Consider the following 27,456-nt stretch of genomic DNA (forward strand, 5'->3'; position numbering starts at 1 on the left):
ATATTTTGGAGCTGTGGTTCTGCAAAAGAAAGAGATTAGAAGGATTGACATCAAAAGGTGTATAATACTGTATTGGTAACCAATAATTAATCTCGCCTCTGGGAGGACACATATAGATAGAAATAATTTAGGCAAGTCAAACAAGGAATAAAAAATATTGGCGTGCAATGACTGCAGCAAAAAAACTTTTACATGATGATATAATAGCCAGGGAGTGAGGGGACATTGGGCTATTCATTAAATTAGTCTCAAAGCTTTACAATAAGGTTTCTTATTCGTTGGCTTAACAACTTTGGGGACTTTTATTGAATTTTGATTGGTTAGTTCATATAATTTGGTGTCCGAACGTTACGACCGTTAATTGTAATCTAAAGAAGGGATAACTTTCTTTATTATCATTGGGGATGTACAATGTACATCAATTTATCGGCCATTGTCGTATTCCTTTAGAGCCCTGTTTAATAGCGGAATAATTAATCTGCTGGTATGACAAATTCGCGAATGTAGATGAACACCAAAAAAATTAAGGTTTTACAGATTAATCTTGTAAAGGGTGTCTCAGAATCCACAATTAATCTCAGTATATATTTTTAAAAGCGAAGCTTTTCTATAATTAGGGTTGGCCCGTCCTTACGTCCGTAACGGCTAGCTTTTTTCTGTTAATTTAGGCATGTTCTATTGATTTCAAACTTTGCATGATGATACCTGTAGTAGTTACGTACAATTTAATAAGCGTAGCAACTCAGAATCATTACCAGAATGTCCGCGCTGCCATTTTAAACGTGTTGATTTTTTTACTTTCTTAACAACAAATTTTTATCTTAACAAAATTTTAATCTGATTCTTGAAGAACTGATTAATATTACAACAAGGTACAAAATTATAAGCGAAGCATCTCTATAATCAAGTCCCAAAAATGTAAGTATTTACTTAAACAGTATTATGTAATTAAGAAGTTTTGGAATTTCAGAAAAATATATTTTCAAAAAGTTTTATAAAAATAATGGTAAAAGTTCATCCTTCCCAGGGAGGGAGGGGACACTAGACTGTTTATTACACTAGTCCCGAAAGTTTTATACTAACATTACTTATTATTGGCTAAACAGCTTTGGGAACTTCTATTGATTTTTGATTGGTTTGATTATTAAGTTGAGTGTCCAAATGTTTCAACCACTAATTGTAAGCTAAAGTAATGTTGAATTTTTGTATCATCATTGGGGATGTGCTTCAATTCATCGTCCATTGTCTTATTTCTTTAGATCCCTGATTCTTTGTTTGAATAAATAAAATGTGTACTGTGCAAGTTCAATGTATTTTGCTTAACATCCTGTTAAACTTTAGTGCTCGTATTACAACAAAAGGCTAAGATCTTTATTTGAATAATGGAAGAAAACGAAGTAGCGGGTTTCGTAGTATTTTTACAGTAGCTTTTCTCTTATTTTTAGCCGTTACTGGGATCTATAACCCTTTAGGGAAAATTTGCTAACCCTGCGGGGCTATCATTAACATTTACCTAACCTAAATCAAAGCTACTGTAAAATATACTAATGGGGAAAGGAGGAACAGACCCAACACCGCATATTTTCCCTAATGATAAGAATATTAAGCTGTCCTTAATCTCCCGTAAACGTGACCCCTGAAAAGCCTCGATAATTTACCCACCAAAAATTAGCCAAAGATTCACCTGCCTACTGTTATCTACCGGCGGTTTTAGAGAGTCTCCCCTCCACTTGGATGACCCCCAACCCTTCTGGGCTGCGCCCCTTATTATATCCGTATATGTTTTTAAAAGCGAAGATTTTCTATAATAAGGGTCGGTCCGTCCGTCACGGATAGCTTTTTTCGTTAATTTAGACATGTTAGAATTGTCCTATCGATTTCAAATTTTGCATTGTGATTCCTTTAGTAGTTAGGTACGATTTAGAAAGCGTAGCAACTCTATAATCATTACCAGAATGTCCGTACGTCAATTTTAAACATGTTGATTTTTTTTACATTTTTAACAACAAATTTGTATGTGACCTAATTATCCGATTGGTCTCGTTTTTAGTATACTGATTCCTGGGACAACAAAGTACAATATTATAAGCGAAGCAACTCTATAATCAAGTCCTAAAATGTAAGTATGTCCATAATTATTATCCTGTATCAAGCAGTTTTTCAACAAATTTACTTACAATTTTGCTTTGACTCTTATACATTCGCATTCTGATTATTCAGTTCTGACATTATACAAGTGTTAATGTTCGTTTTTCCTAACGTTTCAGAGCTTCGCTTTTATGGATGTTGTCATCCTTGTTTTATTGATTTTTTTGTGCCTTTTCTTTAGTATGAATAAATGTTTTAAACTGACGACAACATTCTAGTTCTCCTTTTCGGCGCGATCCCCTCCGTAAACACCCTCGCTCTATTTAGAACGAGCGTCAGTGCAGGGCCGCAGCTACCGCTCTGTACTACAAAAATACGACGAAACCCGCTGCTTCGTTTTCCTCCCACGCTAACAGTGAACATATTCTTTGTACTTTTGTACATCTACAATCTTTTCAAACAAAAAAAAACTATTGCCAGGAAATTATTTTCTCACAAGAAATATCGCACAAAACAATTTTAAGTGCAAAAATTCCAACCATATTTTTCACCCAGTTAAAACAAGGAAAATTATTTTCATAGAGGGGTATATACAATAATTGATTAAATATTCTATTTAATTTAAGACGGATTTACCCTAATCATAGAGACACTGCGCTACTTAAAAGAACTATTATTACAATAGAAAATCACATTATGTCTGTAATTTTATTTTTCGTATTCATTCGAAACCGATTCATATCCGTTGGATTAGGACCGGTTCTCAGCCATACGAAAAAAAAAATATTTTCACGGAAAGCTCCTTTGCAGGCAAGAAAGACAAGTCGCAGACGAGAGGACGAAGGTGTTTTAAATTAAATTTTAATCCGTTCAGCCAACCCACATGCGAGGGAGGGAGGGGACACTGGACTGCTTATCACACAAGTCCATAAATTGTAATAACGTTATCTTATTCGTTTGCTTATGAACATTGGGGACTTTTTTGAATTTTGATTAGTTGGTTCAATAAGTTGAGTGTCCAGACGTTTCAACCAATAATTGTAATCTACAGAAGGTTAATTTTATATATCATCATCTTTGGGAATGTACATCAATTTATCGGCAATTGTCTTATCCCTTTTGTTGCTACTAACATACACTAGTTATAACATAGCCTTGCTAGAAAAAAGTTGAACCTTTATAAATAGCAATTTATTTAACAAAACTATATAAATAAGTATTGATACAAAATTTAATTTTGTCTTACAAAATTTTAACATGATTACAAATATCGTTGTCTTTTCGTTCTCGTTGAATACAATTTTTAGCTGCTGTTTTGTTGAGTTTTTAAGAAATTTAATAAATGGAATTCTAAATGAAAAGCAAATTGGTTGATGCTTAGTAAAGTTATCACAATTAAAAATGGCAAAATACAATATAAATAAATTTCAAAGCAAGGCTCGGCAGACGCTCGTTAAATTTAAACCCGTTTGGAAATTTTAATATTCTTTTGAAAAACTGATTTTTAAAATTGTTAAAAAGGTGGTTTCACTAAGGCTTACAGACGGCTGCCGAGCCCTAAATAAAATTATATGTTTATCTTACAGTAAGAAATAGAAATTATGCAATTAAGAAAAGAAAATGGTTGATCATTAAATTCATGCTATACATTTCAGAGAGCTGTCCCTGAAATTTAATATCTAAAATGCAAATGAATTTAGCACATAATAGAAATATATTTGATTACAATATTGATATAAATTTTGATTTAGTTGTGATATGTACAAGAAAATAACAATTTATATATAGAAAAGATTTAGAAGAGTTTTAAGATCTTGTAGCAAATACGGAAATTTTTAACTTTTTTGTATAGGCTTTCGGCACATTTCAGGGATCTAAAGGGATACGACAATACATCTCAATGTTAATACACAAAATCATCCCTTCTGTAGATTGCAATAAGTGGTTGAAATATTTTGACAATTAACTTTATAAACCAACCAATTTATTAAAAGTTCTCTGTTGTTGCAATAGAAAGACAGAACAAGGCCTACTTGCGTCTTGGAACGACACTGACCATTAAATTAAAATGACGGATGTCACCTTAGCCTACTTATGCTTATCGAAGGCCTTTCGTCATTTAGTTTCGCCGCTAAGCCTTTAAAAATGGTAAAAAAACCTTTTTTCGTATTTTTTACTAGATCAGATATTATACTATACAAAGCACAGGGTAACTAAAAAGCTTCAAAGTTTCCTTTCATTACGGCATAGAATCCGCTATTTTTCTTCTGGGAAAAAGCGGTTCCAAGTCGTGGAGAAAAAGCATGTTTTCCACGGTTTTATAGAAATTGTCCACGGAAACGATTGCAAAAGAAAACTTGATTGCTAGGGCCAACAACGAACAAAACCTATAATTTTATTTTCGTATCCATGGACTATCGTCTATAAAACCATGCAAAATTCATCAATTTTAGATAATTTTAACACTAAAAAACTAAAATCACTAAGTATCTAGTTAGACCAGGGTAGAAAGCTCCAGGTTTCTAGCAGTAATTGTTCCATTGAGTCCGCTAGAGCTGAGGTCTAGTGTGGCGTGTGGCAAAGTTATGTGACTACACATAAAGCTTACTAAGGACAAGTTTATTATAGGTTATATGTAAGAGAAAGGAAATACAAATCTTCAATTGAACAACTGTAAATTTTTTTTCTTGTCTGGCTTCGAAACCGATTAATATCCGGTTGATTAGAACCAGTTCTCAGACATACTGGAAAAGTATGTTTAGCATCGTTTTATATCTAATTTTCTAAAATTATAAAAATGTACAATCATAAAATTAAAACAAGTTTTTTAGCCTGTGCCCTCGGCATCTCGGGGCTAAAAAAACTGGGTTTAATCTGCAGAAAGCTGTTTATAATACGATACGAGAAATAACTATTCTAATTCTTTTAAAAACTATATTATAAATATCCAAAAAAGTTCTAAAAAAATGATTGAAACAATAATGACATACATCTAAAATATATGTTCAAAACTGTGCTAAATGCTAAAAAATACATAAAAAGTGTTTTTTTTTCTCAGGTAAATATATACCTTTTTATGTAGACACGAAGCAAAAAAGGGATTAATTGTCCATTAGTAATGCCTAAGATATTGTGTATCAGTTTGTCTGTCCTTTCCATTTGTCTGAACAATGGATCTATCACCAGAACTACGAACTACACTTTTCTCCTGCAATAAAACATAAAAATGCATTATTCATGCTTCTACAAAAATACTTAATATTTTTTTTTTCTTTTTAGTTTAATGCTAATTTTTAATATGAAACAAGGACCAATATGTCCTTTTGTAGAACATCAACTACAAGAACATTCTATAAGTATTAAGCTTTTTTGTCTGTAGCGAAGGATCTCGGTATCCGATGAACTGATATCGTTTTGATTCACAGTGAAGCTTCATATAGGTCCAGCAAAGGTTCTAAACTATTTTGGGGAAGGGCATCTCTAGTCTCCCAATAAAAATTACCTCCAACCCGACAAAAAAAATATTTTTAAAACTCAAATTGAAAATGGGTTGGGGGGGGGGGGAGGGGGTCGACTTTTCCCCATGATTAATCTTTTTCCAAACTAGAAAGAACCAACTATAATCAGAACACCATAAATTTTCTGAATAATATGAAAATCACCGTTGTTAGCTAATTTTTTAAGTCTGCTGTTTCATGCAAGCATTGCATTATTCTGGTGCAAACAACTTTTTCCATAAAACTATTTTTGGACAATAGAGAGAGAGGGAGAGAATTGTTTTGGAGTGTTCACACAAATATGAATAATAATTATTCAATCAAGTTTTTTTTATATACAAACTAGCAACTACGCCCTTAGAAGACTCAAGGGACACTTAATTAAGTTGGGGGGGGGGGGGGGGGTTGTACCCCAATTTTCATTTTACATTTAAAAAGAAAAAGGTTAAATATTTTTTTTCTTTCTTGGGGAGGGGTCATTTTTTCGGAAGGTTGGAGATACCCTCCCTCAAAATAGTTGCAAACCTTCCCTGGACCTAAAAGAAGATTTACTATAAAGGAGAACTGTTTCGGTTAATGAGACCCTACGCTACAGAGAAAAAAAGCTTACTATCTTATATAATAGGATTCATTAATTTTGTACTAAAAAATTAGTGAAAAATGTTTTTTTGTTTCTTTTTAGCTTAAAACGGCTAAGTAACCCAAAAATGAATACAGTGTTACCATAAGACTTTAATCATGGGAAAAAAACGAAGTAGCCCATTTCGTCGTATTTTTACAGTAGCCTTTCTCCTATCTCACACTGCGGGACCTATTTTTGTTAACCCTGCGTGACAATCATTAATATTTATCTAACCTAACCTAAAATAACCTATCAAAAGCTACTGTGAAAATACGACAAAACTACTTCGTTTCTTTCCATGATCCTAAGACCGCAATCTTAGAAGTCTCCAAGACCATTAAAAAGATAAAAACAATTCAAGCTTTTTTCTACTTATGTGATAAAAAATTGCCCAGACTAAATGTATTTCTAAAAATTGGTAGAAATACATGAACACTTTGTTTAGATGACTCTTATTCAAAGGCACTTTAATGCAGCCACGCCATTGAAAAAAAGGCCTTGTTCTATTTCAACAAATTTGGGTTGTACATGCAAATTATATAAAATCATTTATAAGATCTTTACGATCCAATGTCACTGTTTTAAGTAAGTTAGGTAAGATGACTGTTTATACATCTTATTATATTAAGTAGCAAGGGTATTTTGTATGAAGCTTAAGATCTCAATAACTGCTGAGCCAATTGGGTTCTCTATTTAGGATTATATGATGGTTTCAGGCTATTTACTTAACCACTTTTAACACGGAGCCTCTAGATGATGAGATTGTTAAAAAAGGATGTTGCTTTTTAAGCAAAGCCACTCACACACACACACACTTTCTCCCATAAGAATACACTTTCAGAAACGTTGTTCCTTCTGATAATTCAAACTTATATACCTATACTAAACATTTTATACCAAAATATTTTTAAAGGTTAAAAAAACAAATGTAACACACTTTATGCAAGTATTTTCACATCTAAAGGTGATAATGGCAATAAAAACCATAAAAACGTCGATTTCATTATCTTTAAGATCTAATGACTATGGATAAAGATTTTTAGCGTTCTCCTCTTATTTTTTTCAATTTTGAAAATTTTTATACCCAACCTCCCCCCCCCCCCCCCCCCGACAGAACAACTGTTTTAGGTTAGGTTAGGTTTTAAGCTAGGGATCCGAGCGCTGCGGCTAGGTAGGCAAGGGTGTCGAGTGCCGCGGCCAGAGTTCATAGTTATGTTTTTTTTTTTTTTTTTGGGGGGGGGGGGGGTATAAAAATTTTCTAAATTGAAAAAATATTTCTAAGAGGATATTACCAGATTTTTTATTTATCCCCAACTTTAATTTGAAATAGATTGAAAATAAGAGGGGTAACTTTGCATTTGTTTGTTTATTTCTTTATTTCAGGTTTGGTTAGGTTATATTTGGTACTCTACTCTATAATTCGAAATGTCCGTACGTCTGTTCGAGACAGAAAGGGTAAAACGTGATTTTCTAGGCTCCTATAAATTTTCAGGGGTTAAATATGTCAACATTCTTCATATTTTCACCAAGTTTTAATAAGATTCCTCAATTAATTAGGATGCTAGATAGATTCCTAGATTTTTTAGTTTTCGTGATTTTCTTTACTCTTATTATAAGATAGACTGATATTTTTAGGAATTAAATAAGTTCACAATCAGCATATCCCCACAAAGTTTCATTAAGATTTGTTTATTGGTTGAGGTGCTACGTCGATTCCTTGATTTTCACGTTATAAAGTTTCGTGATTTTTTTAGTTAATGTTTTTTTTTATGAAACTGCACTATAGTTCATTTTTTCAGGATATCCATCCATAACTTTTGAGCTTCGCTACTTATGGATATTGTCATCCTTGTTTTCAATTTATTTATAAAATAATGTATCCATAAATTATTATATGTAATTACCTGTTGACAAACAAAAACATTATGAACAACTGCTCCACCACATATCAAAATTCCACACCCTAAAATCAAAACAATATCAGTTATTTACCGCATCGTAATATAAACAGCTTTCCGCGGATATAAAAAGATTGAGACCAGTTTTCTAGTCCCGAGATACCGAAGGCACAGGCTGAAAAAAACTGATTTTAATCTTATGACTGTCAGTGTACAATTACATACATTTTTATCTTCTTAAACAACTGGATTAATACGATGCAACACATGATATTTCAGTATGGCTTAAAACCAGTTTAATCCAGCGGATATTAATCGGTTTAAAAGAAATACTAGACAAATATTCGTGTGATTGAACAATGTCTAAAATATACTTATTTTTAAATTATATTTGAGCAAAACGTAAAAACTGACCAATAGAAAGACTTAAAATTCGAGAAGGTAGGGGACAAGTTATCTTAACTTAAATGAAGTAACGTTTCCAGTACTCAAACAAAATATCTATAATATAAAGTAGAACGATGTCTGTCTGTCTGTCCGTCCCATAAGATCTCGGTAACCACTGAACTGATCGGATTCTACTCTTCTACTGGTCCTTTGGTGGTTTTAGGCTATTTTCTTGGGGCGTGTGACACCCCCAAATTTTTTTAGGCAGTTAATTTAAAATCTGGTGGTTGCAAAGCCCCTAAAGGCTAGGGGCGAAGCCGCTAGTCATATCTATGAAGAGATTGGTTTACTTCAACAATTTTGATTCACAAAAATTAGATTTTAATTTCAAATACTTTACTTCCAAACTGTTGTGTTTCTAACAAGTCTAAAAACTAATATCCCTTGAATTGCCTAGTGGTCCATTTTATGCCCCTCCCTGGCCCTTTCCTTATTTAAACCCCCCGACAGAATGTCTAACAGATGAAAAACGGCTATGATGTAATATATACAAATCTTATTTTTTAAAATCAAAGTTTTATTTTTGTCTTTATCGCTTTACAAATTTTTTTCTTTATATCCAAAACAATGGGGGGGGGGGGGTAGATATACCACACTTTTCTGGGATCTTGCTGAGTCAAGTATCAACTGTTGGGAATATCAAAGGATGACTCCATGCAAAATTTGAGCCGGATCCGAAAGTTGTTCAACATCAAAGAGATGCTTCAAGTCTCTAAAACGACTCCTTCCCCTCCTTTAAGGGGAAAAACTGAAAAAACGTGATTTTCAAAAGTATGCCCACTTCGTGGGTGTGGGGGGCACTGAACCCGTCACCCCAGGGTCACCAAATATAAAGTCTAGGCGGCCCACAATGCTGAATTTTCACCAAGTGAAAGTCTTGTGTCATTATCTCTTATGAGAAAAAAGTTATTAATTAATTAAAATTTCAAATTGTGATTTTTTGATGGATTTCTTTGATGAAATGACAGGCTGGTCAATTTTTAGGCCATTTTTTGCTGTTATCGGCCCACCACGCCCAATCGGTTTGAGATAATCTCACGGGACCTTTTGCCCAACCTAAGCCTGGTTATTTGTAAGGTCTAAGAAAAAAAAATCCCGGATTGGATGAAGCACGACGTCGCTGCGGGCCGTCAAAAATCGCTGGTCGGCTCATTTTGCCCCCTCAAACCATCACCTCGTGCCATTTTTCTGTGTAAAGATTAAAATTATAATCTTTTGCGTAAGTCTGTTTTTTTCCTAGACCTCACAAATAACCAGACTTAGCTTGGGCAAAAGGTCACGTGAGATTATCTCAAACCGTTTGGGCGTGACGGCCCAAAAACCGCAAAAAATGGCCTAAAAATTGACCGGCCTGTCATTTCATCAAAGAAATCCATCAAAAAATCACAATTTGAAATTTTAATTAATTAATAACTTTTTTCTCATAAGAGATAATGACACAAGACTTTCACTTGGTGAAAATTCAGCATTGTGGGCCGCCTAGACTTTATATTTGGTGACCCTGGGGTGACGGGTTCAGTGCCCCCCACACCCACGAAGTGGGCATACTTTTGAAAATCACGTTTTTTCAGTTTTTCCCCTTAACGGAGGGGAAGGAGTCGTTTTAGAGACTTGAAGCATCTCTTTGATGTTGAACAACTAATTGAGGCAGACATTTCTTTATTTATGTTTCATTCGCCTCCGGCTGACCGTTTAGCCATTATTTGCCGCCGAAGGCTTGATTTTTGGCGATTTTTGCCGTTTCCGAGGTTTTAATGGACATTTAGGAGGGGAAAGAGTTGTCCAATCAAGTTGATGATGAAGTACTTTTTTGTAGGCATTTGCATTGGCTAAATTTCATGTGAAGTAAAATTTTTTGTACCTCTAACCGGTTTTGCTCCAGCTGAATCGATTTACAGATACCCCCTAAAAACCGGAAAAAACCGGTTTTTCATAAAATTCACGGCCGGTTTTGGCCGGATCCGGCTCAAATTTTGCATGGAGTCATCCTTTGATATTCCCAACAGTTGATACTTGACTCAGCAAGATCCCAGAAAAGTGTGGTATATCTAGGGGGGGGGGGGGGTGTTGAGTGTTCCATTGAAAGGATATTGCCCTATTTTCTTTGAAACTTTGTTCATATTAACTTTCTTCAGTAATTTTGATTAAAAAAGTAATTTTTTTTCAGTTAAATCTACTTATTGGGTAAGTAAGTAGGTTAAATAGATAATTAAAAAGCAACAAAACATTTTAAAATAAAATTTTAAACTTAATAAATTGTTTTCATAATTATTTTATTTCTCTAATTTCTACAATTTACAAAAGTGATAATTTTTATTAAAAAGCGTCTGATAATAAAGAATATAAAATACTACTTCATATGACAGGTGTTTTACTTGTAGATGCACGAAGTAATTTAGTAAACTGCATATTTTTTTCTGTTCATTAGTTTAAACTACATCTTTAGGACATAAATTTGAAAGAATTTAAATTTTCTACCAGGTAGTTTTAAAAATATCAAGGCTTTAAAATCATATTTTTTTTGGATATATGCAACCTATATATTTGTCCTGATTTCACAAAAACAGCATGCTGACTATTTTGGTGGTGCCTGCTATTTATTTAATACAAAATATGTTAGATAGTATTATGCTTGCGATCAAAGTTGTTAAATGCACTTCATGCAACTATCTTCTTACTCTAAATGGGGAAACTAACCTCAGACATCGCTACATTTAATCGTAATCATCCTTGTTCAACTTTTAAAATGTATGAAATGTTACCTATTATAATGGAAGACACAATGGCGGGAGTCTTGCTGTAGTTCAAAAATATAAATAACACAATTCCTGAAATTATAATAAATAAATTATTCAGGGATCTAAAGGGATAAGACCATGGCCAATAAATTGATGTACATCCCAAACGAAATAGCACAAAATTACCCCTTAGATAATAATTATTGGTTGAAACGTTTGGACTCCCAAAAGTTGTTAATAACGAATAAGAAAAATTTATTAAAAAACTTTGGGGACAGATGTAATAAAAAGCCCATTGTCCTTTCTCTCTCTGGGTAAGGTGCAATGTTAGACTTAAAAATTCCTAGTAAGAAGGATGACAATAACGATAAGTAACGAAGCACAAAAAATCATGGGTTGACAAACGGTATGAGAACATAAATTCAGTTGCCAAAAATGAAAATAAAGAGTTAATATACCATATTTCCATCTTTATAAAATCACAAAAATGAGTAAATTACAAACTGGTAACAGTGTAAAATATTGCAATGAATCAACTTAAAAGAATAAATTGTAGAAAAGGTACATTTTAAATTTTGTTTTCCAAATACTTTATTTTGCAAGCACAGGTACTAATTTTATAATAATTTATCATTCGATAACAAAAACCTCATGCAGTTAATTTATTATTCAGAAAAATTTTTAAAAACATTAGAACAGGGAATATTTTGTTTTTGTTATCCTAAGATAAGAATGAACTAATCATAAACGGAATTAAACTAATTTAGTGGAACAGTGACAGGGAGGGAGATGGTTTATTTTGGGAGGAGAAATAGCACCCCAAAAAACCTGAACACCCTCACGAAAAAAGGTTTTGCCATTATGTTTTGTTTTATAATATAGGTACATTGTTTGCCAAAAAATTTAAGGGCCTTTTTACCCCTACCACCTTCGATCTAGATTTTTCATCCCCAAAAACTAAAAAGCTTGGACGTCCTTATACATTGATCACCAATGACAGACTATTATAAAGGTTTATTATAATATATGTCTATGACCCTATTACATGATATATTAAAAGAATATGAACGTCAGCAATGCAGTTTTAAGTGGAACGTAGCAACACTTTGCTATTAAGGTATGTTCGTCAATCAACAGAAGGGGTAATTTTGTGTATTTTCATTCGGTAAATATATAAATTTTCGGCAATTGTCTAATACTTTAGTTCCCAGCACAAATACGCTTTTTTCCTATTATAATTCTACTATAGTTTACTGTTATTTTCTTACACTTATCTTACACGTGCTGTAAGGGATATAAAGGGATCGATAAGACAATTCCCGATTAATTGATGTACAATGTACATCCCACATGATTACACAAAATTAACCCTTCTGTAGATTAGTCCCCAAAGTTGTTAAGCCAACCAATAAGAAAATATTATTACAAAACTTTGGGGACTAGTGTATTAAACAGCCTATTGTCACCTCTCTCTCTCTGAGTTGCTGCGCTATTTATGCAAAAAGTTGTCCTATCTTAAATCAATAAAATAAAACAATTGGTCTATATAAGTATATTTTGAGACTATAAATTTTAAACAAAATGAAGAATATGCTGAAATAAAATTGCAGTCTGATCCGAGAATTTAGGTTAGCAGTGCATGTAGAAAATAACATGTTAAATATGTTATCTTTATGTAAAAGTAACAGGATCTTAGTCTTTCTGTCTGTTTGTATCGAAGGATCTCGCTAACCGCTAAACCGATATGGTTCTTCTTTACAGGGTAACTATAATTATTTTGTTGGAGGCTACCACCACCCTCCTAAGAGAAATTACAAAAAGCAATACCATCTGGGGGCGAAATATTTTTTTTGGTAAACAGCTGATCTTGATTAAATCAGTAAAAATGAAACTTTTATCTTTTTTTCTTTAGGTCTTTTTAATCCAAGTAAGAATGTATGATCACTAAATTTCACACATGAATATATTTAAATGTTTAAATATGTTCACCTTACATACACTTATACTCATATTCAGTTTATGTCTAACATAGAAAAATAATTATTTATTTAGTCTACAAGTCCCTTTTGCTTGCTTACGTTAAGTATTTAAACAAATGCATTGTCATTGATCAGTGTACTAAAAATTAATTTATCTAACTCATTCGTTTTTAAGGAAACTTATCGTTCATTATCTGGGACAATCGTCTGCATTTAGAAAGGCTAAAGGCTGCGCCTAAAAAGCTAACCTCACCAGCTTATTCAAATATCTAATTTTAAGCTAAGGACTTCCAAACTCAAATGGTTCAGCGGTAACCAAGATCTATTGATAAAGACATACAAAGGCATGTATCATAAAACCTTATTGCCATAACACAAATGTAGTATATTTCCTTTTCTTAATTTTCTAATTTCTAAGGGGGCACTAACCCTACGGAGCAATCATTAAACTTTGCCTTACTTTTACCAAAAGCTGTGAAATTAAGACGGGTCCTGCTATTTCGTTTCCATAATCCAATATTTAATTTTCTATGATTTTCTCTGGTAGACTGCATGTACATCAAAGCAATTTACGCGCATAGACGTCTAGGCAATATTCGAATAAATCAATTCAGGACAACAGGGAAAGGACCATGGAGGATACAATAATCTCTCTCCAAAATGAAGCAGCGTACATTGTGTAATAAAAAATGACGTCATACAGTACAAATGGACGATGATGGGCCATTGGTCAATTAAAGTGTATACTGCCCTATCATTGGTCATTTTAGATTAAACACTAAAAGCTGCTTCTCCACAATTATGATTCTGGTTGTCGAGTGAATATCTTGCTCTAGTCAGGAAGAAACCGCTTAATACTAGATACGTTAATAATGACAACTAATCCTGCTAAGATAAGATAGTTAAATTGAAACAGAGATTTGATAAACATGTGCAAATCATTACTCTATTCAATGACCAGGCTAGGCATCTAAAAACAGATCTATAGTTTAGATGTATATACAGAAAACTACCTTTTCAAAGACCTCTTTCGTCTGCTTCTAAATTATTACTTGGCTGTGTTAATATAAGCGACACCAGTGGTTGATTTTCAATGACCCAATAGAAAGGTTGCACAAGGTTGATGCGATGGGCAGATACAGTTATTAAACCATTTCTCCCTCTAGTGTTTTACTCTAAGCTTCCAAACAAAACAGTCGTCTCATGAGAGTTACTTCGGTGCTTTACCTCAAAGTGCCCAACAAACATAGAAACCAAAACCCCATAATTTTGTCATTTTTTTTATATCTAACCCTAGTGGGGGCTGTAACCCTGAGGGCTACCCTGTATCCAAACCTAAACTTAAAAACTTACAAATAAAATCTACACCTACCTCACCCCTCCCCCAAGAAACTTGGCACTAATAAAGTTGGTATCATTGCTTTGAAACGAGTAACTGCCGAAAGACAATTAATCAATAGATATTTTGGATGAATATTTATTTAAACTACCATATTCCTGTACATCCCTGATATATCAATCTTACTCTACATATGTACAGATTGATAATGAAAATATATGGAATAAATTTCTAAGAAAGTAGGACAGTTTAATGCATCTTAAAACCATGCACTATACAACTAGGGATCTATTCAGTCTCAATAATTTCTTTTTTGCAATGTTAGTTATGGTTACCCGGGCAGAACTTATTAGGATTTAGATTGTTTATGGTTATAGTAATTTTAATTGTATTTTTTGATTTTATGACTTTGTTTAAATTTTAATGCCCAAATACATATGTTTATGTTTATGATTTGTTTTTTGTACAAAATAAGGATGTTGTTATTCTACATAGATTAGATACAGCTTGACTTTAGCATAACATTTGTTGCAGCTTCAATTAAATGGGAATGTATGTCAATTTATCGGCCACTGTCTTATCCCTTTAGATCCCAGGCGAGAAATAAATCTTACCTATAAGGAACAAAGGTATGGAGCTGATGAAAGCTGCTAAAGAACAGCTGTACTAGAACTAGAGCTTACCTATAAGGAACAAAGGTATGGAGCTGATGAAAGCTGCTAAAGAACAGCTTCTGGAAGAAGCAGCTCTGCTCAGGTACTCGCGGCTTCTGAAAAAAAAATCAAATCAGTTTTTCTTTTGTAAAAAGCGATACAAAGTATCATAAAACACCCATTCAAGTAATTCTATTATTTCTTATCTCGATCTGCTTTGGGCGAATGTCTGGTGGATAAGAACCAGTTCTCAGCCACACTGAAAAATCATGTACCGTATCGTATTATACCCAGTTTTCTACAATTATAAAAATGTACAATTATAATATTAAAACCAGTTTTTACGTGCCTTCGGCATTTTGGGGCTAAACAAAAAACTCGTTATATCTAATAATTGTACAATTTTATATCCGTGGAAAGCTGTTTATAGTACGATGCGATAAATAACTATTATAATATATTCGTTATGGGTTACAGGACAGAAATAGATTTCTGATTATTTAAGTCCTGTGGTTAAACATACATAAATGTGGTAGTTTAATGCAATATGCATAGATATACAGGGTAGCAAATTTTAATCTTTTATTTGCTTGACATTGAAGCTATTTTTTTGGAAAAATTTAATGGATTTGAAAGCCTCTTGTTGGATTATTATGAAACAAGAGCTTGTTGGCATAATAAATTTATAACTATATACATATTTTAACGTTTTCTTTTCTTGTACAATTTTAGGACTTTTTATAAAACGGCCACGATTAGGCTGTCAACTCCATTTTCAATATATTAGATAGATTTAAATCTATTATATGAGTTAGGAGTCTTTTAAAAAACATGATCATGGAAAGAATACGAAGTAGTGGGTGTAACGTATTTTCACAATAGCTTTCTAGCTCCTGCGGGGGCTCTAACCATGCGGGGCAATTGTTAATATTTACCTAACCTTAATTAACCTATCAAAAGCTACTGTGAAAATAAGACGAAACCCGCTACTTCGTTTTCTTTCATGATCAAAAATGCATAGGTATTTATTGGAACACCCTATAATTCACTAATTTTGACAATTTTAAGCTCGACACCCTGTAAACTATTGTGCAATTAAATACCAACGTTTCCTCTCTGCAATAAGCCATTAAGAATAATATAAAGCATATTATAATCAGGGATCGGAAGCCTCACGTAAGCCGCGTGTAAGCCTCAGTGAAATCGTGATTTTATCACTATAAAATTCAGCTGGATGTATAAAACGGCTCTTTAGCAGACAATCCTTCTTTCTTAAATTTTTTTTTTCTGCTCACAAGCAGGTTTAAAACTGAGGCTTATGCGCGGCTTACGTGAGGCTTCCGATCCCTGATTATAATGTAAGATTTGGAATAAAAATTGCATATTTTTAAATATTGCATTTATACATGTAAATTTTAAAGTTTATACAATAGCTAAAATTGTTATGTTTGATGAAAAATAGCTAAGCTGTATCGAGAATATGTGTTTGGAACCAGAAAAAGAGAGGGTACAATGGGCTGTTTATTACACTGGCCCTCAAAGTTTTATAATAACGTTTCCTTTTTTGTTAGCTTAGGAACTTTGGGGACTTTAGTGAATTTTGATTGGTTGGTTAATTAAGTTAAATGTTTAACGTTAAACCAAGAATTTTAATCTACAGAAAAAGTTATTTTGTGTATCATCATTTGGGGTGTTTAAAATATGTGTTTGGAACCTTCCTGCCCTAGATGTGGTAGAGGCGAAGCCATTATTATTGTTTGTAAAGCATAACATTTAAAGAAGGAAAATACTCATTATTTTATACAATTTGTAACAAAACATAAATATATTTTCGTCTGGTAAGTTTACAAGTAGGATATGAGTCTGGGTTTATAATAGCAAAATTTTGTTTAGCATGATTATAATCTAGAATTTTAAAAGGCAGTAAAACACCTTCTCATTTGCATTACAGTAAAAATCTGGGTTATTTTTTATTAAACTTTTACTGATATAAAATAAAAAAAAGAAACAAGATTTATTATCATAAAAACTTAAGCCTTTTTTAAATGATAAAAAATACTGTTACAAACATACAAAGTGCATAAGAATTTTTTTTGAAACCTAAATGATGAAAAGTATGAAATAAAAAAAACATAATTATGATTTTTACTGCTTTTCTGTAAAGCTGTAACATTTTATTCTACCTTTATTAAGATATATAAGTTTTATGAAATTTTTAAGTTAGGGGGAGATTTGAAATCTGCATCAAATTTTGAGGATTTTATATAAAATTCGTTTTTTCTATAATTCTTTATCTAAAAGCGAAAATGCAATTTAAGTTAATTAATTTTGGCACCTGTGATTGGTGGATTTAAAAAATCTGCGCTCTGTTTGGATGGCGTACATCATTCAACCAATTAGAGCGCAGGTAGTTTAAAATCCACCTATCCTATTGGTCAAAATTAATTAACTTAAAATGCATTTCCTCTTTTAGATAAAGAACTATACAAAAAAACGAATTTTATAAAAAATCCTTAAAATTTGATACAGATTTCAAATCTCCCCCTAACTTTAAAATTCCGGAAAACTTATATATCTTAACCTTTATATTTTACAGTATCATATTTCTAAACTACCTAATTTTGTTAATTTAGTGTTGGGATATTAACATTAGGTATTAGCCAAAATACAACAGATTAACTAGTTTAATATTGAACATTTTAAAATCATTCTTACAATATCTATATGCAATAGAAATTTTAAAATTCTAATATTAAATAATTGTCAATGGTTTAAAGTCCATATCATTAAACATGCTCTAATATGGCAGGACAAGCTAAAATACATGATACTGTTTAAGGAAATATTTACATTTTAATTTCTATGCTTTCCTAAATCGTATCTAACTATTATACGAATCATCATGCAAAGTTTAAAATCGATTGGAGAATTCTAACATGTCTAAATTATCAAAAAGAGCTAAGCGTTCCGCTATTAAAAATTTAGATTTCCTTCCCTATACGATTGGGCTGTTAACATGACAAATAAAACTAACATTTCAACCATTTCTTCCATTGTATTGCCAAGAAGTTGGAGCAAAAGTTTTGTAAATAATGACAAAGCAGGCTGGATATGAGGTGTGCATCATTTTCCGCTTAAATACAAGTGTCACATCACTAGTCCCCAAAGTTTTATTCTTATTCGTTGACTCAACAACTTTGGGTATTTTTACTGAATTTTTTATTTTTTTTGTTAAGTTAAAAGTTCAACATTTCAATCACTCATTTTATCCTCAAAGGGGTTATTTTGTGTGTCATCATTTGGAATGTACATCAACTTATCGGCCATTGACTTATTCCTTCAGCCAAATCTGTTACATATCTATAAAGTCATTTTGTGATTAAAACAACAGAATATGGATGTGATATAAGTGGAAGGATATGAACACAGGAAAAGAATAGTAATATACAATATATGGGTTTAGAAGATGATTTATTTCTTAATATTACACTTAAAATTAAGGCTACGTTAGACAGCTTTTGTTATGTAATTTAACATGAACTATGGGAATGAGACAATAATATGAGGATAATATTGGTGTCAAGTGCATTTAAGGAGGGATGGAACATTGGGCTGTTTATTACACTAGTCCTCAAAGTTTTAAAATAACGTTTTCTTATTTGTTGGCTCAACAACTTAGCGTACTTTTATTGAATTTTAATTGAAAAGTTTATTAAGTTGAGTTTCCAAACGTTTCAACCAATAATTATACTTCAGAATGGGTATATTGAGGAGGTAAATCAATTTATCGGCCATTGTCTTATCCCTTTAGATCCCTGAGTGTATGGGTTAGATTACATAAATATCAAAGATAATTATAACCATAAGTGTGTAACCCGGAAAGAATAAATTATAATAAATAGGTATAATAATACTATTATATAAAGAAGTAAAGATTTTTGTCTGTATCTTTAGATTTAGTGAATTACTGAACCGATTGAGTTCTTCAAATTAAAAAGTTTCACTTTGATCCCGAGATGGCTGTGAGCTATTTTCAGATTTAAGTCTTGGCATTTTATAGTATATTTTTTGCCTTCTCTACCCCTTTAATGCAGAGCTCCTATATGATAGGGTTACTAAGGTTTTTTTCGTCTGTAGCTGAAAATCTCGGACATGGTTGGTCTGAATGGGTAATTTATATTTGTCTTAGAGTAGTTTTAGGCTATTTATTTCTGATATATCCGTCGTTCCATAATCTAGGGGCGCAACAATTAGTACTATAATAAAAACAAATAATAAGGATTTAAATCAAGTAATTTTTGCAGTATATTCAACAATTTCTTTGATTAAAACCTAACAGAAGATTTTGTAAAAAGCAGGGTAAAAAGGAAAATCTTAAAATTGAGCATTACAAATTATCCTAATCTTTAATGCTAGATGTATTATGTACAAACAATGCAAAAATCTAATCTAATTTCTCCATCTTACTAATCCAATCTTTATCTATCCATCTATTTGGGTATCAATCACAGATTTAAAGGTCGATAAAAGAAAATTTTACAAATTGCTCTAATTGAAATGTACACAATTTAAAAATGGCCAAGAAAATTTGGGTTTCTAATTGTTTATTTCCCCATAATAAACTTTTTGTTGCAATTATATCATAGCACATAATATTACAGATTGGTAATATATCAGTGATGACTACTTTCGATGCTGTAAGTATAAAAAATGAGGGGCGAATTTCAAATTGATTTGACGGGGCAAGTGAAAACCCCATCTCTTTTCTAGGGGGTTTCTTTCCCCCTTCCCTTTTCTTTCCCTTCACTTGTGACGTAAAAAAATCAGCCCCGTCAAATCAATTTGAAATTCGTCCCCATTTTTTGCACCAATACTTACAGCATCACTACTTTCCTTTAACATATTGTCAGTACAAGATAAATTGGTGTGTCTAGGTTGGGACATTGAACTCTTCATTACACTAGTCCCCAAAGTTCTATAATGACGTTTTCTTATTAATTTTGTGTATCATCATTTGGGATGTACATCAATTTATCGGTCATTGTCTTATCCCTTTAGATCTCTGGGTTTTATAATATGTAACACTGATAAAGAGCGTCATTTTTGTCGCAATATTCCGTAAAGTTAGGTGTAAGCTTCCAGTCAAATGCGCTTATTATATCAAACTGTACCAAATTTTGACCAAATGCATAGTATAATAAAATAAAAAGAACAGTTTGACCTAAGAAGCGCATTTGTCTGGACCTAAATTAACATAATATTGCGAAAAAAAATGACACTCTTAATGTCTGCCTTTATCCCCGAAACAAATCTATCTACTGTACATACAATGCAATGCAAAAATCCAGGTAAATTTACATATGCACGTTGAACTCAGGGATCTAAGGGGATAAGATAATGGCCGATAAATGATTAAAATATCCAAGGTTGTTAAGCCAACTAATGAGAAAATTATAAATTATAAAACTTTGTGGACTAGTGCAATAAATAGCCCATTGTCCCCTTTCTCTCTGGAAAACAGTGGCGTGAACCAACCAATCAAAATTCAATAAAAGTCCCCAAATTTATTTAATTACAATTTGTGGTTAAAACCTTTTGACACTGAACTTATTGAACCAACCAATCAAAATTTAATAAAAGTCCCCAAGGTTGCCAAGCAAACAAATAAGAAAACGTAATTATAAAACTAGTGTAGTAAACAATCCAATGCCTCCTTCTTTCCTGGCTGACCCTATATCCTGCTGCACCGCATACACAATCTTTGAAAAGAATTTCTTCTCATTTAGATGATCCGGCAAGAAAAGTGATTTTGAAAGGGTTTAATTTTAGCTGGGCAAGCACCATTTCAACTCAATGAAAACCACAAAAAGGTCCAGGAACGTACAGGGTGATCTCAAAAAAGGGTGTGCTACAAATGGCATAGAAAAAACCTTTCTACTTTCAATTCTGCTTAACAGTTGTATGTTCCTCGTAAATGGTAAATTAATCCTTTGAAAACTACAATGACGTCAAAATTGAGGGCTTTTTTTGATATTTTTAAAAAAAAGGTAAAAATGTGGAGTAGATTTTGAAAAAATCCAAGTATTTTGTACACTATTTTTTAATATTGTAGAAAGCATTTTAATGTTCGGTTTACCAAATATATTTTGTCTCGGTATTCTTTTATGGAAGCTAGTTCCTAACTTTCATCTCAATCTAGTACCTTAAAGGGAAACACAAAGGCAATATTTTCACAAGTAACTAGGCAATGTCTCCAAAAATCAGCCACGTGGCGTCATAAAAATGAGGGATTAACCATCTCTTTTAAGGGTTTCCTATTACTCCTCTCATCTCCCTCATTTGTATGACGTCCCGTGGCTGATTTTTGAGACACTTTGTCCAGATACTTACTAAGATAAACTAAATAATACAACTTACCTAGATTTTTACAAGATAAAAATCGCAAAACATGTCTATATCACAGGATATATCTGGATCACCCTGTATTCAGAGAAAGAAAGAGTGCATAAGATTTGTTAGGTATAGAGGAAGTTGAATAGAAAAGATATGCAGCCACAGTAGTCAGTTTGATACTAGGATGGATAACTGTGTTTTGGTAGATTTTATGTTTTTTCTCGTTTAAAGTATTTTGGTTACAGCGAATTGCCAATAAAATTTTAAACCTTATCAGTAGTCATCCATTAAAAACCAACTATCGGTATCGTTATCAATAGTAATTCATTCAAGTATCTAACCAGCAGTAGAAGAGAACCTTATCGGTGGTAATCCAATTGTGTATCTAACTATCAGAAACATTGGATCTATTATACCTAAACCATTATTTGTCATTCTATGGATGTACCTCATCCCTATGCATGTGAACATGACAACCAACGCCACTACACGTTCACATGAATCCATTAAAGTACCTTACCAAAAGTGGTAGTAGGAAAGCTAATCAGTAAAATCTTATTGTTCAAGGGTGGCCATTAAACCTTGGAAATCTTTTCAGTTTATGCCAAAGGTTAGATTTGTTACGATGCATTCTTATTACACTCGTAGCCACTTCAAAATTAAGCTATTAAGTGTGTTCTTCAGTATTACGTTCGTCCGATCTATCAAAGATTGTTTATAAAGGAAATAGTAGCTTTCACAATATTACGTATTCCAGTCAAATGCCCTAATAAAGTCTAACTGTTTTTAATGTTGACCAAACACATTTATGATTAAACGCATTTTTAAAAACATTTTGACTATAATCTTACTTTACTGAATTTTGCGAAAGCTACTATTCCTTTGAATCATTATAGTTTTTGTGATTATTATTTATGAGGTGTTAAAATTTTTTTTTCCTATCCAAAGGAGGATTTTGTCCTTCCCTTTAATAATTTGGATAATGGAAAATATTGTTTTTACTATGAAATAATAATATCTCAATTTTTAACAACTTTAAAGCTGCACTTCTTATGGAAATTTTATTTCTCTACTCTGCACAAAATACGCTATATATCTTTTAAGTTTTTTTATATCCATTTAGATAAAATAAATTAATATTATGTATTTAAATTTTTGTTTTGATGTTAAGAATAATTTATGTAACTCAACTGTCTAGTACATTTGAACATAAAAACAAGAATGTCATCATCCAATTATGTACCTACATTATTTGTTAACTAGTGGCAGTTAAGGTGTGTCAACCCAACTTTCAATTTTTGTTTTATAGAAAAAAATTGGGGGATTTTATTCCAGGGGCGATTTATCTCCGGAGGTTTGTGGTACCCATCTCCAAGATACTTGTAAAACTTCCCAGGACATATCAAAAGGAGAACCATAACGGTTGAGCAGTTAGCGAAATCCTTCGCTACAGACAAAAAATAATACTATTTTCTATAATAGTACTAGCGGCTGCGCCCTTATATTTGAAGGGATATTAAGAGGCAGAATAATAGCCTAAAACCATACCAAGACTTATTTATCAAAATAGAATAGCATAAACCATTTCAGGACCTTTAAAAAGCTATACTGTAAAGGAGAACCAGATCGGTTCAGCGGTTAGCGAGGTCCTTTGCTACAGACAAAAAAATCTTACTACTTTATATAATAGGATAGTATATATTGTGAACATTTAGATTTTATGCCAAGATAATCCATCACGGTTTACAAGGGAAACAATCACAATTTTTAGGCAGACAAAAGATTACAATTATAGAGAAGCTTTGCATAAAAAAGAGAAATAGATGAAACAACAAAATTAAGCTAACCAAAATTTAAAATTAAATTTGAAATTATAGAAAATTACAACTTCCTATTTCAAGGGAAAATAAAAAGCCGGCTAACAAATTATGAAAAAGGGAATAGTAGCTTTCGCAATATTGCGTAAAGTTGTGAGATTCCAGTCAAATGCGTGTATTAGGTCAAACTTTTTTTTAAATATGCGGGTAATTATACTATACGTTTGGTCAACATTAAGAAGAGTTAGACTTAATAAGCGCATTTGACTGAAAGCTTGCTTACAAATTTACGCGATATTGCAAAAGCTACTATTCCCTTTTTAGATCTTTTTGACCTCGTTATTAATACACTAAAAACTAATTATTAGCAATGTTTAATTTTATGTGGAGCTATAACATTACTTTTAATTGTCTGGAATTATATAGAAAATTATTATACATTAGTTCGAATTTAAATTAATCTTAAACCAAACGAAAAAATTTTAATCCTAGAATAATTATTTATCGCATCGTTTTATAAACAGCTTTCCACGGATATAAAAATGTACAATTATAAGGTACAAACCAGTTTTGTTAGACCCGGTATGCTGAAGACAAGGTTAACAATTTATATTCCAAGAAAACTGGATATAATACGATGCAAGACATAATTTTTCGTATGATTAGAACCGGTTCTAATACACCGGATATTGATCGTTTTCGATCCATAATGGAAAACTATTTACCTGACTCTGCCCTGACTTGACTTGAGAAGTTTGACTGATGAAACAAATTGTAGTGTACAGATTAGCAGACAACTCAGATCAAGACATATTGTCAGACAACACACACACTGAGTAACCTAAAATCATTTGGAACAATTAGTATTAGTCAGATATCTAAAGGGAAAAGACATTATTCAATAAATTTATGTACAACACCAATAATAATAAGCAAAATTACCCTTTCTGTAGATTTAAATTAGTGGTTGAAACGTTTGGACACTCTCCTAATTGATCCAACCAATCAAATTCCATATAAGTCCTCAAGAAAACGTTATTATAAGACATTGGGGACTAGTGTAATAAACAGCCAAATGTACCTTCCCTCTCTGTATTAAATACAATAGCACATCATTTTAAAAAGCAAAGCTGTACGTCCAACCGTCACTGTTAATTATCTTCTTTAATTTAGGCATGTTAGAATACTCCTGTCGATTTCAAACTTTAATGATGATTCCAGTAGCAATTAGGTACGATTTAGAAAGTGTAGTAACTCTAAAGTTTGGACATTGTAAATTCATTTTTTTTATTTACCTGTCTTACAATTTGTTGTTCAGGTCCTGTCAATAGATTTAAAGATTCCAGCCCAGTTGTGGGAGATAACTTCAGAAGAAAAACTGAAAAAGATAATTTAATTCATTATAGGTGACAGTTGACAGTGACTCCTCATCTTGAAAATGAAGTTTTAAAAAGAAAAAGTTTCGGCGCCTTGCAGGATTTTTCTAGGGGCAATTTCTATGGCAGGGTGTAAGTATCCTCCCCTAAAACACCTATAAAATTTCTCTGGATCTATGAGAAGCTACGCAATAACGGAGAACCATATTGGTTCAGCGGTTAGCGAGATCTTTCGGTACACACAGACAGACAGAGATCATATTACTTTAATATAAAGTTTTAAATCTCAATAAAATGGGAATTTTTCATTTAAGAGCTCCGATTTTTTCTGTATTTAAGCTGTTCTTAGAGAACTCGAATAAAAACAAAAATTGCAAACTATTTATAGAAAGGAAAACAAGAAATGTCTAAAAACAATTATCTTGCACACCTACACTAGGATGGCATCAATTAGTAGAATACATACTTTTAACAAAGCTGCTGTAATAGGTACTCTAAAGTGAAATCATTTCTATCTATGATAGCTGCTGTTTTAGGTTAGATTTGAACACCCTTAATGTACTTTAAAGTAAAATTGTTTCTTTTAGCATATTTTTGTAACATCCATCATTCAAAGAGAAATTTTAAACTACCCTTTATATACAAAACTATCCAACTACGGCATCTTCAGTTAAGCAAAATCAAAGGCATACAAAGCACCTAACCTAATCACCCTTGAAAAATAAAACCTCCAACGACGGCAGCTTCATTTTAGCACATTCTAACATCATTAATAAAAAAGAGTACTGTATAACTACCCTTGATATACAAAAAGCATACAAAGCACCTATCCTAATTACCCTTGAAAAATAAAACCTCCAATGACGGCAGCTTCATTTTAGCACATTCTAACACCATTAATCTTACAAAGAGAATTCTTTCCAAATTAAACTTGAATTCCATTTGTATCACCATAATTATATTCCCTTTGCTTTTTTACAAGCTAATCTACTCTATAATCCAATCCATCCGTCCGTACGGAAGGGCAGACAAAAAAGGATTCAGTGAGGCTAATATCAAAATGAAGTTTAATTTCGCCTTAATACTTTTAAGAACCTACGTCCGTATGTCTGTTCAAAGTTTGTAATAGTAAGGTGGAAATTGTATGTAGTTACATATAGGCTTCTGAAATTTCTAATGGAGATAAACATTTATATTACACACACCCTTCTTTATTTAATTTAAATTCTATGCTTCGCTTTTTCAAATGTTGTTATTCTTTTTTTACATCATTTGTACTAGGTTACATAAAATTTAGATAGTTAATTTTCCGTTCCACATAGGACAATGAATACAGAAATTAACTTAGATGAACAAGCACAGACTTAGAAATAATTTATACGGCTGCTAAGTCAGGTGCGCGCAATAATTAGTAAGAAATTAAAATATTTTAATCGTCTCGATAACTTTACCTTTTAAGTCTTGAAATCGACATTGAATTAAATCCTTATAATAAAGTATCATGATGTCTGTGTGTTTGTATGTTTGTACTAAAGGATTTCGTTAACCAGTGAACCAATCGTGTTCTCCTTAATAGGGTAGCTTTTCATATGTCCCAGTAGGTATATGACTATTTTGGGGGAGGGTACCACCACCCTCCCCAGAGAAATCGACAAAAATATAAAAAAAAAACGCCGCTAGTAATAGTAAAAGAACAAAGATAATTTTTGTGAAATGGTTGGTAATTTAAAATAATTTTATACATAATTTTCTATTAAAATTTTTAACCTTTTACCCCCGAAAAATAATTAGCTTGGACGTCCTTAGTCTTTATAATATTCATATGACAATGTTGACACATGTTTAAAACCTTGCTGTGAAGCGTGTTTCAATAACTATGATCCAATACTATTGAAACTTTTTCCATCATTTATAGTGGGGAGTTCAACTTTTCAAGGATGGTGCCTCTTCATTCTTACCAAAAATAGTATTAATTTCTTTACATGTTCTATGTTTTAGGTATTTCAAATAAAAATTTTCAAAGTTCACCACCGAATTGTATTTTGCTTTTTAGTATAGAGATACTTAGAATAATTTTCTGATTAATTAGATATATCTAATTAAAGATATTTTTTCTACACTATAAAAAAATTTTGATATAAGAATTTTGAAAGAAATAATGTTCCAAATTGACTACAATAATTTATTTTTCGTTTAAACTCTATCTCCAACTTTCTTCATTCAGGAGCCACAGTGCGCTTTGGTTTAACTTATATTTTACAAATATACTTAAGTTTTAATGGATTCCCATATTAATTGATTGTAATAGTTAGTTAGTGTTTGGAACTAAGTCGCCACTAGGGTCAGTTCAATCTCTACATTAAGGCACTTAAGTCCAGTTTAACCCCCTTTTTCATGAGGGCTCCTTATCGCCGAATATGGGGATTCTTAAATCAAGTTAAGTGCTATTTACCAGGGATCTAAAGGGATAAGGCAATGGCCGTTAAATTGATGTGCGTCCCTAATGATGATACACAAAATACCCCTTCTGTAGATTACAATTAATGGTTAAAACTATTAAATATTCAACCTAAAAAAGAAAACAACAATAAAAAATTAATAAAAGTCCT

The 27,456-nt window shown here is 32.2% G+C and overlaps 1 protein-coding gene across 1 annotated transcript in view; it reads right to left on the bottom strand.

Moving 5' to 3' along the window:
* Positions 1–3,264: 3,264 nt before the first annotated feature.
* Positions 3,265–27,456, bottom strand: part of LOC145312401 (uncharacterized) — a 46,224-nt gene continuing 22,032 nt past the window's right edge. The window contains exons 8-14 of the mRNA XM_080151638.1: positions 24,767–24,849; positions 24,197–24,312; positions 15,292–15,377; positions 11,315–11,380; positions 8,112–8,170; positions 5,211–5,296; positions 3,265–4,679 (exon numbers count right to left, since the gene is read on the bottom strand). Coding sequence (XP_080007764.1) covers positions 4,583–4,679; positions 5,211–5,296; positions 8,112–8,170; positions 11,315–11,380; positions 15,292–15,377; positions 24,197–24,312; positions 24,767–24,849 — 593 coding nt within the window. The 3' untranslated portion in view covers positions 3,265–4,582. The remainder of the gene's footprint in view (positions 4,680–5,210; positions 5,297–8,111; positions 8,171–11,314; positions 11,381–15,291; positions 15,378–24,196; positions 24,313–24,766; positions 24,850–27,456) is intronic.

Source organism: Acartia tonsa, chromosome 2 (genome assembly GCF_053477335.1).
Source record: "Acartia tonsa isolate MP-2025a chromosome 2, ASM5347733v1, whole genome shotgun sequence".
NCBI classification, from domain to species: Eukaryota; Metazoa; Arthropoda; class Copepoda; order Calanoida; family Acartiidae; genus Acartia; species Acartia tonsa.